We start from the raw sequence: 15,850 nt of genomic DNA on the forward strand, positions 1-15,850 counted from the left end.
TGGTTGCTTCCTCTTTGGTTCCTTCAAACAACATGTGTCCAGGACAATTTTGCCTATGCCTCATTTTCATGTTTTCTCTGATTAACGGCAATTGATGGCCTGAGATTGCAGTTTTTTTGCAATGTTTTTGTTCATTTGCATCACAGTGCATCTTGTCATATTCTTTGTTCTTTGCTGGAAAATAAGATCATATTGGCAGAAATGGTTTCCAAAGCATGGGTAATGTGAACGAGGAAGAAAATCAAAGGCAGGTTCCTCCAACAAGTGCTTGCAGACTGAGGACTGGGTCTTCTGATTCCATATCGAGTAATGGTAGGTTATCATTCTTCTTTGCTCTAATCATCGTGAATGATACTGAATTGAGATCGTTGTTCACTGTACTAATGCTGGAATGCATGCCATATTAGACTCTCTGGAGCAACGAACATCCGAGTGTTCGTCTAGAGGTGAACTTGAGGAATGCTCAAGCAGTTTAGAACCCAATTCCCCCTCCTTCTAAGACCTTTGATTCAGAGAGTCAGTCAAACAATGCGCAGCGGCATGGTTTCTTTCGTTTGTTGAAGAAAGGACCCAAAATGCGTTTCCAACCCATTCTTTCAGTCAACAGTGTTCCAAAACTCACCAGAAGAAATAGTAAGAGATACAGGGAGAACCAGGTCCCACCTCTAAATTCACCACTAAATAATCCAGCTCTCAAGACAATTTTGGACACTGAATTGTTCTGCTTTAAAGCTTCATGGAAAAATTTCTCTTATGCAGAGATTGTGGCTGCGACAAACAACTTTAGCCATGGTATGTGTTCTTTTTCTTAACACTATTATTTTACTTTTTGCGAACACCGGTTGGATCCAGAGAAAAACTTGACAATGATAAACTGCTTCTGTTTGCTTCCTTTTCAAGAAAAAGTGATTGGTCAAGGAGGTTATGCTGTGGTTTACAAAGGCAAAATGGAAGATGGGCAGTTTGTTGCAATCAAGCAGCTCACAAGAGGAACTCTAGAAGAAATGACTGCAGATTTCTTGTCTGAGCTTGGAATTATAGTGCACGTGAACCATCCCAATATTGCCAGATTGATTGGATACGGTGTTGAAGGAGGAATGTTTCTTGTTCTTCAGTTGTCTCCACATGGCAGCTTAGCATCCATACTTATGGTTTGTTAACCCTTTTTTGAAAATTCTGAACTTCAAAAACCACATCATTTTTCTGCAGAATTCATTTCCTTGAGTGATTTCAGGACCTCGAGAGAAACTAGATTGGAGCTTTAGATGTAAGATTGCTTTTGGGACTGCTGATGGCCTTCGCTGTCTGCATGAGGAATGCCAAAGAAGGATAATTCACAGAGATATCAAGTCTTCTAATATTTTGCTCTCAGAGGACTTTGAAGCAATGGTTAAGCCCAACACAACAATCTGAACTAAATTATATTTGTTATATTTAAATGTTTCTTCTTTGGACAATTTTTGACTCTTTATCACACCAGATATCTGATTTTGGGCTATCGAAGTGGCTACCCGACCAATGGACTCACCACACAATCTCCAAAATTGAAGGCACGTTCGGGTTTGTACGTGTAACAGTTTCACAACTTTTCTGAGTATCTCTATTTAAAATCCTTTCATTCCTAGTCAATCCTTAACCCTTTCACTTTCTTTTCCCAACAATCACTGTACCGGCTACAACAGCTACCTCCCTCCAGAATTCTTCATGTATGGTTTGGTAGACGAAAAGACTGATGTCTATGCTTATGGAGTGCTATTATTGGAGCTCATTACTGGACGACAAGCTTTGGATAGGTCACAGAAAAGTTTGGTGATGTGGGTATGTCTGCCATTTTTCAAAACACAAACAATAATGTTCTACTGATGAGCTTGTTGAAGTTGAAAATGTCAATTTCATTCCAGCCTCCTTGACTATAATTTTCCAGGCAAAACCTTTGCTATCTACAAATAACATTAAAGAGCTCGTCGATCCATGTCTGAATGGTGCATACGATGAAGAACAAATGAAACTTGTAGTCTTAGTAGCTTCACTGTGTGTTGATCAATCTTCAGCTGAACGACCAAACATGAGCCAGGTATGTCAGAAACTGATCGACCTTAAATTTGTTTTTTTTTTTTTTTTTCAAATCGTTCTAGATATAGTTACTGAACAAGTGATGCCACATTGAAGCAAAACTAAAACTGCTTACTTAGCCACACTAGCATAATGCAGTCATCTATGCAACTCAAAACATGATTCAGACAATATGAACAAGGCATAGCAGCAAGCTAGCCTGCTGAGCTTTTGAAGAATCTGATACTCTCAAACTTAAACACACCTGTGATGAACTGATATAGAGCATGAATTGTTTAACAATGCTGGATGATGCAGGCAATAAAGATTCTAAAAGGAGAAGACGACAGCTTGGAGCTCATGAAAGCACGCCAGAAGTCCAAAATTCAAAGGACGTGCTCTGAAGAACTGTTAGACGCAGAGGAGTACGACTCAGCCAAGACTTTGAATGCTGAGGATCCACATATGGAGACTCTTCAAGGAAACTGTAACTCTAATGATGAGGAAAAGCAGCAACAACAACAACATTCACATCTATAGCAAGGGCTTTGATTCAAGAAACTGGTTCTGAGGCAGCCATTTTAGAAGTAGAATGAGCATGAGGTGACTCCACTGTCCGCCATAATAGGTTGAATAATGAATATGGTGATGTCTGTACAGAAAAGGAGGACGAAGAGGCAGAGCAGAACCTCGTAAACATTTTTGTCCGTATTGAATATATGTGATCAATAACCATTATGGGTATGACGATAAGGAGGCCATTGAATGTGGAGAAATTAACTTAAGTTCATATTAGCTTTGCGACAACTTTTCCCTCATCAGTTATGCAATAATATAAGAGTTTCGTGAAATAGCATTGCTTTTTCTTTTTTATTTAAGGCATGGTTGATGTGAGGGAATGGTTGCCATTTTATCACGAGAGGTTGCTGTTTTGTCATGGGATGTCATTCCCTAGTCTATTCTGATGAAAACAATTTGGCTTAATGGATTTCATCATGAGGCATTTGCTCCATGGAATTCAATGAAAATAAAAATTAAAATTGCCTTTTTTGGAAATATATATATGTCTGTGTGTGTGTGTGTGATTTAAATTTTTAAATATATTTAATAAAACCTACAACAAGTTGTATTATTTACTAATAATTATAAATAGTAAAGTTGACACAGGTCTAGTTAATTAATTAATATATATGTATGTATTTATGTATGTATATATATCTTTTACAAAAAATGAAACTTTCGATTCTTATAAACCCATAATTTCTCTCAATTTTAGAATTAGTTCATTTAGTTTGAGTATCTACTCTTAAGTGACTGCTCTTTAGATTAATTGTGGACTATTAATTAAAGTTATTAAACAATAAATATCGTCCACTTACTGCTCGTGGAAAGACGATTTGGGAAAGCTAGAGCATACAGCTCGTACATGATAATACTATAATAATCAACCGAGTCTTTGTTGGGTTCATTTGTTTTTGGTGTCATCTCAGTGGATTGCAACTTGCAAGTTCCATATCAATTGGTTGACATTGGGTCTGACACATATGATAGTAGATTTCAAGATTTAATTCCTTAAAAATGTATGTAAAAAATATTACTTATAAAAAATAACTCTTTAAATGATTTTTAAATTTTTTGATAGATTAAACTAACAGCTGTCAGAAGTGAGAATACCTTGAATAATAATAATAAAAAAAAAGACCTTCGAGTTTCATGGTGTTAAAAGGGTCCGCCTTTAAATTATAAACGCGTGATTGGCATTGTAACTATATTGGAATTTTTTCAAGATATGTTTGGCGTAATTAGTAGAGCCAAATTCCAAACCATTTTAATTGTAGGTGCCATTCCTTCAAAGTTTAGCTGGAAAAAAGAAGCTAGATTATAGCTATGATTAATTAGGCTGCAACGCAAGAGTGAAGACCAGAAAGAGCAAACAGGATTGGGGAGCTTGCTTTTTCACGCGTAGTGCCACGTCAACAGAAAAAGGAACTAATCTTAAAACTACAAAGTACAAACTTCATACCGTAAATTCTTTTTTTTTTTTTTTCACACAGTATTTCACGGTTTAACACCAGAATAAATTTACCACGAGATCTTAACGACTTCTATTATAGGGCCTAATTTTCAAATTGAAAGAAACTAAAAAGTCCATTTTCCCTATGTGTATGTATGTGAAAATAAATTATTGTTAGTTATAAGATAAATTAAAAAAAATTAATCATTTAATTTTTATAGTTTTATTCAATTGTAACTCTATCCTAAACCTGAACTCATTATAACTTAATCTTTTTAATTTTAACTCAGTTGTAATTTAATGTTTAAATTTTAACTCTTACAACTTAATCCCTATAACTTTAATCATTTAAAATGTTAATTTTGATATTTTAAAAATAAAATTATAAAATAAAAATTATTTTAAAATTTTAATCTTTATAATCTTTATAAATATTAAATGAATTTAGTAATTTAAAATATTAATAATAAAATTTAATATAATTTTAATCTTTATAATTTTATTTTTTAAAATATAAGACTGATATTTTAATTAGTTAAAAAAATTACATGGATTGAATTTTAAGAGTCAAAGAAATTAAGTTACAATCAAATTAAAATTATAAAAATTAATTTATAATGAATTAAAATTTAGATGTTAAATTATAATTGAGTTAAATTTGTAAGAATTGAATGAGTAAATTTTTTTTTTTTTGGTTGAACAAATGTCCTAATTTTTACATGACAGTTGTATTACGCGGAGAGACAATGTCAACGTGGACGTGCAGGACGGCTAATCTTCCACGCGATGTCCATGTTTCGCAAAAACGGTGTCGTTTGCTGGGATCAGATCCATGAAACAAAGGAACAGATTCTGGTAATGGTAGTAATGCAATCGGTGCCGAAGAGATAACTAACCATCCCTCCCGCTTGGCGACTCCAAAAAGCGAAAATCATTTCCCGGAAAATCCCCTTGCGGATCGAAGCTGGACTCGATGTCTAGGTTTGGGTCTTCATTGTTCCTCCTGTTGATTTCAATCTTCTTGATCACTCGTGAAGTCTCCAGCTCCTACGCTGGCTCCGCTAGTTCCATCATCGATCCTTCTAAAGTCAAACAGGTTTCTTGGAAGCCAAGGTGTTGTTGTTTCCTTTGCCTCGATGTATCTTTATATCTTTCTGAATATTTCCATTTTAACTTCAGTATTTTCTACTTTTGAGTGGAAGTGAAATGAATGATTCCTATTTGTGCAGAGCTTTCGTTTACGAAGGTTTTCTCACAGACTTAGAATGCGACCACTTGATCTCTTTAGTGAGTATCGGTAGAAATCCAAACTTTGCTTATGTGATTGTGACGTGGTTTGATTTGATTTCTTCAATTAATGAAGCGATGCCTGTTCATTGCGTTGTACTAGGCCAAATCAGAGTTGAAGAGATCTGAAGTAGCGGATAATGACTCTGGAGAAAGCACACTAAGTGAAGTTCGAACAAGCTCAGGGATGTTTATTCCGAAGAGCAAGGTCAGTTTCACTATTACTCCTTGATGTCTTTCCCGATTTGTCTGCTCATGTGCGCGCGCCTTAATAGTGGACTCGTTAATTTCTTTTTGGGTTCACATCTTTAAGATCAATGCACAAGCTATAATCATTTTCCTATCCTTACTCAGTATAATTATGGACCAAAACCTAAAAATACGCAGGCGGGTTCATTTTATGAATTTAAAACGTGTTATCTTTAATCGTTATTACTTGGGCTGGGCGAGGTTATTAGCACAATGAATATGTATTTGATGTCCGTATGCCTTTCTATTAAAATTGTATGTTCATCCTTCTTTTGGTCCCCTTTCTTTTAAAACCTTTAAACTGCTTTTACGTTCTGCTAGCATATACGTGTCCGAGAAAGGATTCATTTTGCATTTAAAGGGAAAATTATGTCTATAGCAAATTGTTATTTAGACTTGGCTTTAGTCCTGCTTTAGAAGAGATGCTGTAGAAAAGGGCGTTTGTAGATGGGGACCCTGGAAGAAATTCTGGTTCAAGTTTGTATCATTATTAGTTTGTGTTTAGAGGGGCCGTTAATAAGATGCACGCTGTTCTTGCTTATTCTGCTTTTTCAGGAATGGATATTGTTTCTTCACACACACACACACACACACACACAGTATGTTGTGTGTATTGAATGTACATGTTTTAATCTTTATTTTATAGGATCCTATTGTTGCTGGTATTGAGGACAAGATTTCATCATGGACCTTTCTTCCAAAAGGTATGCCATATACAAAGTAAACAACAACAATAACAACAAGCCTTATCTCATTAAGTGGGGTTGGTTACATGAATTTTACGACGCCATTGTACTTTATCATTTATCAAACTTTTAGAAATGTTGTTAACTAAGAGGTCTAGGTCAACAACTTCCATAAGTGTTTCCTTTGGCGCCTTCCTCTACCCCTCTTAGCATATATAAAGTAAAATCTCATTTAATTAGTCCATCTTGAAAATCTGCATTGTATCATTGTGAGTGCTGTGGAACTGATTACTGATATCTATGTCTCTCTATTCCATATATGTACAATGTGTTTTTGGAAGATGTCAATATTCAAATTTTGTGCTTGCTTGTAAATAGGAAAACACAAGGCAGTAATTACTCTGTATTCTGTATCTGTTACCAAGTTCTTAGTTAGTTCTTTGATGTCTGCAAGCGAATTTTCTTTTTAAAACCACTTTCCATCTCCCTCTCCTTTCCCCATCTTTCTCTTCCAACCTATCAGACAGGCAGCTTTGCAAACTAGAAATATTGAGGCTCTCTGGCTAAAACCTAAAGGTTGCATGTCCTGACTTGGCTTGACATTACAAAATAAGAATTTTTCATTGTTTATCTAAATGATTAGTGCAACCTGTGACTTTGTAAAACTCTGGTTGTTAAACTATATTAGGGATGTTCTAAGATGACTCCTTTAGAAGTGCTTACTTGACCCTAATGATGAATTGCATTTCTAGATTCTATTATTCTCTTCTCTCCCAAAATATCTTACTTATTATATTTGAATATTAAATTTCAGAAAATGGGGAAGACATACAAGTATTGCGATATGAGCATGGGCAGAAATATGAACCGCATTATGATTACTTTGCTGATAAAGTCAATATTGCTCGCGGTGGACATAGAACTGCAACTGTTCTCATGTATCTCTCTGATGTGACCGAAGGCGGTGAAACAGTGTTCCCTAATGCAGAGGTCTGTTTTATCACTATTCATTAGTGTTTGATGCTCGTTTCTTAAAAATTCAAATGTATTGCTCACAATTTTTTGCAATTGCAGTTTTTGAATATTTGCATATCTTTTATTTTCTTTTAATGAATGATATGTGTGTATGTGTATTTGTTTCTCCTGAAATAGACTAGGGGTGACTGGGGTCCTTTTTTTTTTTCATAAGCAAAGGGGCAAAAGCCTAAGCATTTATTTAACTAACAAAAGAAACAGGGCCATTAGGACCCATAGAATCTTGATACATCCACTCGTCATGCCTCTAGGAGGATCAAGAAGGACACTACACTTATTACAATTATTCTAAGCTGACTTAGCCAACCAGTCAGCACACACATTTCCTTCTCTAAAAACATGCCTAACTTGAATCTCACCAATCACGAGTAAGACAGACAGCTTGGCGCATTTGCCAGTGCTTTGCTTCAATGCCTTCAAGAGCCACTTGGAACTCTTTAACAATAGCGATGGAGTTATGCTCTACAATGATCCTGGTGAGGTTGAGAGAACGTGCCACCTGTAGCCCATGGTAGAAACTCCAGAATTCAGCCTCTTTTGCTGTGCAAACTCCTAAGCCACAAGTAAATCCTCCCATCCACATCCCTTCAGGGTTACGAAATATACCACCACGGCTGGCAGTATCTGGGTTACCCCTTGATGCACCATCAATATTGAGTTTTATCCATCCATTTGGTGGAGTCTCCCAACCAGCAAGAGCAGGCCTGATGTTCATCCCCATCCTTGCGTCAACTTGTGTACTATTCTGCACTCCATGGGCATACTCATATATTTGCCTTTTAAGTAATCGGATCTTCAACAGGGTGACTGGGGTCCTAATTAGCGTTATTATTATTATTATTATTTTTTGTTATCAAATGGAGTTAAGACATTGCTTGCAGGCTGGGTGTGGAAGGGAATAAACCTGTGTCCCTCACCTTTGCTGAGGACTCAAGCTGCCATCGACTCGTTGAGTCTGAGTCAAAAAATTTGTACCAATTTCTTTATTGTTTTGCTTGGCTGCTGATAAATTATCATATGCCATTAAAAGTCAAAAGCTGAGGCAGAGCTCAGCAGAAACTTTTGAGGAGCTGCAAATTCTGTTTTACTTGGAGTTGTTCTCTCCATTTCTCGGACAGGCAGTATATGTCATGAAGGAAGATATAAATGATGCAGCGCTTTTATTGGCTTGTGCTTGAGGGGGCGGAGAGGCGCAGCCTTTCCCGGAGAATGAATTTTAAATATGCCTTTTGTCTCTTAATTCTTTCTTGCCAAAAACCAAACAATAAAAGAAGGGATTTTTTTTTTCTTTTTTGGGAAGTTGGGGGGGGGAATTCAGGTTCATAGTAGAATGGTCTGGACCATCTGTCGCTTTGTTTTGTTGAGGAATTATTTCTACCATTTATTATTTGTCTATAATTTTGGTAGCTAACAGATTTTCATTCTGCTCCCAGGACCCTCCGCGTCACAGAAGTTCTGAAAGTAGAGAGGATCTCTCTGAGTGTGCTAAGAAAGGAATAGCAGGTGTTCATTTTAATGAGTCTTTTCTTTCATGAATTATCTTCTCTATTGTGCTGTGTCATTTGGTACGTGTCAGATCAATGTTAAATAATCACTCCTCTTTCCTTCCTCACCCTGGCAATGCACAGTGAAACCACGTAAAGGAGATGCTCTTCTATTCTTTAGTCTGCACCCAAATGCTACCCCAGACACCAGGAGTCTCCATGCAGGATGCCCAGTAATTGAAGGTGAAAAATGGTCAGCAACAAAGTGGATTCATGTGGACTCATTCGATAAGATTGTGGGAGCTGGCGGAGAGTGCACAGATCAGCACACGAACTGTGAGAGATGGGCTGCCCTTGGAGAATGTACTAATAATGCTGAGTATATGGTTGGCTCCCCAGATCTTCCTGGCTACTGTAGGAAGAGTTGTAAGGCATGTTAGAATTGCAGCTGATGAGATCATAATTATATGCTATAGCCTCTTGTCTGTTTCTTCATTGATATTATCATTCTCTTTGGATTGTACTTATATTCATCAGTTATAATGGTTTTAGTTGGGCTTTCAGAATGTCCTTGTTAATGGCTACTTACGGCTTGTGTTATGAGTAGTGAAAACTGAAATGGCTGGTCGTGCGGCATTTAACGTTTGTCCTTGCTGGTTATTTCTGAGTAGCACTTTGGAAATTGTCATCATGCTCATCCGATCAAGCTATATATCACCATTAATTGATGCAATTCGTTTGGAAATGAATTATATCACGTCACTTGAGCTCGAATACCAATCATAAATGGGATTTTAATACCTTGATCATAATCCCCAGGACAAATTTTTAGATGAGCCTTATAATTGATACCAAAAGTCTTCATCTTTATTCAATGTGCTCAAAATTTTAATTTCATTTTAGTCTCTTGGAATTTGTACTGAAATTTCCTCTTTTTGTGAGATTTTACTAGCATTACACTATCCCAGTTATCCTTATGTCATTCTCCCTCTTAAGAGGGGTTTAGTTGTTCTAAATAAAATAAGAAAAATTACATTTATGTCTCACATATAAAAATTAATTATTATAAGATTTATTGACAACTGTTAATTTCTTTAATTTAGTGGGATAAAGGCTTGTTGTTGTTGTTGTTGTTGTTTTATTAATCTCTTTAATTTAGTTGTTAATAAATTTTATAGTAATTAATTTTTATATGTGAGATTTTAATATAATTTTTTCAATAAAATTTTTGGTTTGGGCCCAATTTAGTATTCTGTGCCTATTTGAATCTTATAACATTCATAGCCCAACACAAATGTCATTTTTGCCCCACATAGTTGTTAATTAAATAATGCAAAAGTATACTCTCCCTTACAAAGTGTAATACATTTTTAATATTTTAATATATAATTAATGTATTTTTTAAAAAGTGTTCATAATAAATAAATTATTTTATATTTACTTTAAAATAAAATATCTTATTAAATAAGAATATATATAAAAATATTGTATTTATTTGAAAATAATTAATTATTTTATTAAAAAGTGAGATTTAATTAAAAATATATTTTTTAAAAAAAGAGCATATATTACAATGTTGAGAACTTGAGCTTGCTTTTATAGCTAGACACATGATTTCGGCTTATTTACAGTTCATTCAGAATATATTAATCACGTATTGTTCCAAATTATTGAGCTAGTCTCCGTCGCTTTACAAACGTTATGCCATCACCGTGGCCAACATAATTCATTGAGTAATCAAATCAAATGTTTGTCTAATATTATTTATAGGCTTGGTCCACTCAAAATTAGCCTCCTTATGTTCATATTAAATGAAACTTAAAAAAGAAAAAACTGTAAGAATATTTGACTTTATTTTATGTGTTTTCTCTTACAATGGAAAGAACATGAATGAGTATTTTAGTACTGTGGAGACAGTAGAGGACGAATCCCATCAAATCACTGGGAAGACAAAAACAGCCATATATGCATCGATAGACGTTGACATTAACAGAAGAGGATTGCCGAAGCACATGATCTGAAATTCAAGTTTATTCAAAAGTAAAAAATATTTTCAAGAGAGCTATTTTTAACTGATGATTCTCAAATTTAATACAATTAGATAATTGCATCTCGCAAAACAGCCATGTACGCTAATGTTTGAAGTCCGCGCCCCTTGGTTAACTTCAAGGAAAAGTGATTTTTTTTAATGATAATTAAGATTTGAAATATTTATTGTGTTTGTATAATTATCACTTAATAACAACAATTTTTGTTAATAATTTTTATCTTAGAGAGTTTATAATATTTATTTTATAAGTACCAAGGTGAGGCATCTCCCAAACCCACCCAATTATTTATCTATTTTAATTAAGTTACTAAAAATCGACCAGAATTAGTCAAGATAGTGATTCAATACTTAGTTGTTGAGCTCATTTATGATTAAAATAATATAATGTAGTTAAAATATACACAAATATTCATATATAACCTTAAAAATAGTAATATTTAAATAAAAATATATATTAATTTATAAATAAATGAAACATTCATGTATAACCCGCACATAATATAATAAGACAAGTAATTAAAGCATAAATAAGACAAAATGCTATTTTTTGTTTTTTGTTTTTTAAACTTAAAATGATATCATTTTATGTGGAAGGAAAAGCATCAAAACCAACCAGCTTGGCTCCATTTAAAACTTTCAATCCGATCAATCAAGGAATTGATTCACTGATTTAACATCATGACATTAGCATGTTTAAAAGACCCAACTATTTGTTGATTAATTATGCCATTGTCGGTATAAATATTTGAGTTGGTAAATGAATGGCCTAGCCTATATAGGTCCTGCCCTTATAGGTTCGGTTCTTTTGGGCCAAGACCCTAAAATTCGATTATCTTAATTTTACCTTAAAATTGAAGCTTGACCCTTATTTAAAAGATTTAGGGCCGGACCCATAAGCCCTGATAGAAATAAAATAAAATAATTTAACATTAAAATTTTCTTAAAATATTTTAAAATTCAACATACATCCAACCAAAATCTCACATAGTCTAAAAAATAAACAAAAAATTTAAAAGTTCAAATAAGATGAAAGCAAACATCATTATCAATACTAATCAAGATTCCTATCATCATCATCCACAAATAAAATATTAAAATCTTCAGATGTAGGTCTACTCGTAGAAGATGGAGGCAGAGGTTCAATATCAACTATCTCTATAGCTTCTTCTTCATCATCACCTACAATATCAAAAGACAAAAAAGTAAAACGGGCTTTACAGGTTGCCCGACCCGAGTCCATTTTTTTAAGACTTAAAAGGGTTGGGCTTTGAAGCCCACTTATTTCAAAAAATACTAAATTTTTAAACCCAAACCCTTATTAAAATAGGCCTAAACGGGCAGCTCGTCAAGCTCGATCCTTATTTTCGACTCTATAAATATTTCATCTAGTTTTATTTATAAGTCACTTTTAACATATTTTATTAAAATTAAAAAAACCTTAAACCTCATTAATTTTATCTTAAATTAATTTATACCTTTACTCATAATAAATGTTTCTAAATCTTATTACTAATATTTTTATTCAAATTATTTAATAAAAATAAAAATATAAAATAAGCATTAAAAATTAATAATTACCTTATAAATAAAATTAATTTTTTCATTTTATAAATACAACTAGAGAAATATGACCTTTCATGTTTAAAAAAAAATAGTTTTTTATTTAGTTTCTTTTTCTATTTCATTCCACTTCAAGAATCATTGACAGGAGACATAACCAGCCTAATAGTATTTGTCAAAAATGATGCTGTTCGTACTCCTAAAGATTCTCGATGGCCCACGTGGAGAAATGACTTCTCCTACCCACGACAAAATCGAATTTACTTTTTTATCCTTTTTCTGTTTTTTTTATTCCCTTTCTGTTTCCCAATTGGACATCTGGAAAAGAGTGCCACATCATATTACAATTCAAAAACTTTATTCAACAGATTCAATGAATTTGGGTCACATTCATTTGTTAATTAAGATTATCTTGTCTGGAGACGATGCCGTATTGTATGTTATTTGATAATTAAATATGTTAAAATGTAGTAAATTAGGATTTATTTAAAATTATTTTTGTTTTATTATTTTAAGAACGGGTGTTTTATAAAATATATTTTAATAATAAAAAAATTATTTTTATTACCCCTTATTCTTTAAACAATAATATTAAAACACTTAAAAGTTGTTTATGTTTTTCTATTTTTTATAATAATATTTTAATTTTTTATTATTCAAATTTTTTTAAAAATACGTTATCAAATAATTTTTTTATTTTTTTATTTTAGAGAATAAAAAATTATTTTCAAAATATGTTATTAAACAGGCCCTTAGTATTTGCTTATTTCTCCAAAACTTGACTTTAAACTTCTTCAAATACCAGCTACTTAAGCGGCAAGATAATCCAACTTATACACAATATATGTTTGATTAATTAAGATTAATCCCGAAGCTAACAAGTTGAATATATATAGTAAACAAGATAATGAGAATGCAAAAGAGGAAATACAATTTTTTTTAGCTTACAAGTCCTATTAAAAGCAATCTTAATCAAAGTATGGTATTGAACACATTTTCTAATGAGAATTCCAATTTTAGTTTATTCTGAGGGACTGGCATTTTGTATTAGACTCAAATTCCAACAATGAAATCCAATTTTTTTAGTGTTAACTTATAATTTTGAAATTGAGGTCTTGAGGAATAAAGCAAGAGAAAAACAAATATCAAATTTCATGGGATGGAATGAAGTAGATTAGAATAACCCTCGGAAATTTCGATGGAATTGCAAAAGACAGCATGATGTTTTCAATCATTGTCTTGAAAAAAAAAAAATTTAAGCTTTTTCATGGGAAAAGAGAGGGTAAAAAATAATTAATGTTTTAAAGGTGATTTTTTTTAAAAAAATTAATTACTTCCTATTTGCAAATTTTTTTACAAATAGAGTCACCTAATTCTTATTTATTTTATCTTATAAAAAAAATGGAAGGATTGTGTGTATTCCCTCCCTTCTCTATTATAATATATTTTTAACTATTTGATTGAAAACAAAGAATGATGGTTAATTCATTACATGTGTCTTAAAATCATTTTCCTCAACTTTACCCCTTTTTAAAATATGAAAAGAGAGATATAAAGTATGTGATGAGCCACATAATTAAATTTATAATAAGGATAAAAAAGAAAAATGATAATAAATTATCCTTCATGTGTCTTACATTAAATACTAAAGAATTTTTTAGAAGGTGAATTATAATAAAAAAGCAAAAAGAGTATGCGTGCGTGCGTGCGTGCGTGTGTACTTTATTTAGTCTTATTTATAGGATAAAGAGAATTTATTTTATCTTATTTATAAACCACCTCATTAAAATTTGAAACCAAATTTTTGCTTTACCCTCCATTAAATATTGGAGAGATGAAATATATTGTTAAAGTATGTATATTTAATAGAAATAAAGTTAAAAGCTTAATAAATTTTAAGATAAAATTAATTAATTTTAAATTTTTTATTAATTTTGATAAAATATGTTGGAAGTGATTATAATAAATCATAGGAGTATACTTCATCTCAAATTATAAGATATTTTTGAATAAAATTTTATATACTAATAAATTTTATTAAATACACTTCACAATATTATGTTTTCAAAATATAAATATAAATTTTTAAAAATATCCCTCATTTAATATATTGAAAAAAATGAACATAAATTAAATGTAAAGAAAGAAAGGATACTATTAAAATAAACTTATTTAATAAAATTTTGATATTTTAAAATATTTTATATTTTAAGACGTTAAATTTTCTTTTAAAAAAATTCTTATACTTTAAAATACTCAAAATAAAATACAAATATTTTAGGATCGTTTAATTTGAGAGCAATGAGGGCAAGGGCGAAGTCAGAAATTTTTACTAAAGAGGGTCAAGATGATAAAATATATATAATAATTAAAAGAAAGTTATATGTATATATATCACCGACATAATATAAATATTTTAACATACATATTTATATTTAATTTTACACATATATAATAGTGTGTGTGTGTGTGTATATATGTATTAAGTTTTGCTTATTAATTTTTATGAAATAAAAATTATTAGTTATTATGTTTACGATAAATATTTTAACAATTTCCTTTTCAACATAAATTATTATTAAATTAGTAAAAATTTTATCATTCTTATGAGCATTAAATGATTTAAATATATTATTGAAATCTAAATTATAGTTTAATGTAATAAACTCTATTATTTACTTATTGAATTCACCATTGAATTCTGTCAATTGATAATTACAGTAAATAAATATATTAACATATTAATAATGCTTAATTGTTATAAAAATTTTTATGTCGATGAGATTGAATTATATCAAAGTAAAAAACTATTTATATCATAAATTTTAATAGTTTGATTATTTAAAAAATTAATTTTTTTTAAAAGAATATCTTCACCAAACCTTTTAACTTTTGGATAAGTGATTTTATGATAGATATCAAGTACATGTCATTCAATATGTATTGAGATTTTTGTTTCAATACTTAATAAAGTTTATTAATATAATGATTATAATTTCTTTCATTAAATATAAAATGAGGGTAAAATAAAATGATACTAATATTTTAAGAATATGTATAACATTATCTGGTTAAAAATAAATAGATTTTATGACAACCATATCTTTAAACTATTAAAATAGCTATTTTATACATATATAAAAGATTATATATAAAATTAAAATAAAAATTTTATTTAGTGTTTTATATTTATAATCTATTAATTTATAAGAGTTGAAAATATGTAACTTTTATATTTTACTAAAAAAATTAAAAAATTAGGGAGGGACGTGGCCGTGCTGGTTTCATCCTCTCTCTACCCTTATGAGGGCATCATTCAAGTTGGCAAAATAAAAAAAAAAAGAAAACAAAAAAGAGAGGGCATCATCCAAATTCGAAAGACCAAATCCTTTCATGAGCCTCGAAAAGTTGATGTTTTATAATTGTTACTTTG

At 31.4% G+C, this 15,850-nt stretch overlaps 2 protein-coding genes across 2 annotated transcripts; both read left to right on the plus strand.

Moving 5' to 3' along the window:
* The first annotated feature begins 215 nt into the window (after nt 1-215).
* LOC129292373 (receptor-like cytosolic serine/threonine-protein kinase RBK2) lies at nt 216-2,930 on the plus strand. The gene is made up of 8 exons (XM_054929936.1): nt 216-377; nt 477-792; nt 901-1,155; nt 1,226-1,389; nt 1,481-1,560; nt 1,683-1,818; nt 1,925-2,074; nt 2,371-2,930. The coding sequence occupies exons 1-8, from the start codon at nt 216-218 to the stop codon at nt 2,590-2,592; spliced, it is 1,485 nt and encodes a 494-aa protein (XP_054785911.1). The 3' UTR covers nt 2,593-2,930.
* Nucleotides 2,931-4,900: 1,970 nt separating this feature from the next.
* Nucleotides 4,901-9,452, plus strand: LOC129293515 (probable prolyl 4-hydroxylase 4). The gene is made up of 7 exons (XM_054931522.1): nt 4,901-5,179; nt 5,296-5,353; nt 5,457-5,561; nt 6,249-6,306; nt 7,103-7,278; nt 8,757-8,826; nt 8,952-9,452. The coding sequence occupies exons 1-7, from the start codon at nt 5,040-5,042 to the stop codon at nt 9,245-9,247; spliced, it is 903 nt and encodes a 300-aa protein (XP_054787497.1). The 5' UTR covers nt 4,901-5,039; the 3' UTR covers nt 9,248-9,452.
* The last annotated feature ends 6,398 nt before the right edge of the window (nt 9,453-15,850 follow it).

This window comes from Prosopis cineraria, unplaced genomic scaffold (assembly GCF_029017545.1).
Source record: "Prosopis cineraria cultivar Desert tree isolate PC_DT_omini unplaced genomic scaffold, ASM2901754v1 PC14, whole genome shotgun sequence".
Classification (NCBI taxonomy): domain Eukaryota; kingdom Viridiplantae; phylum Streptophyta; class Magnoliopsida; order Fabales; family Fabaceae; genus Prosopis; species Prosopis cineraria.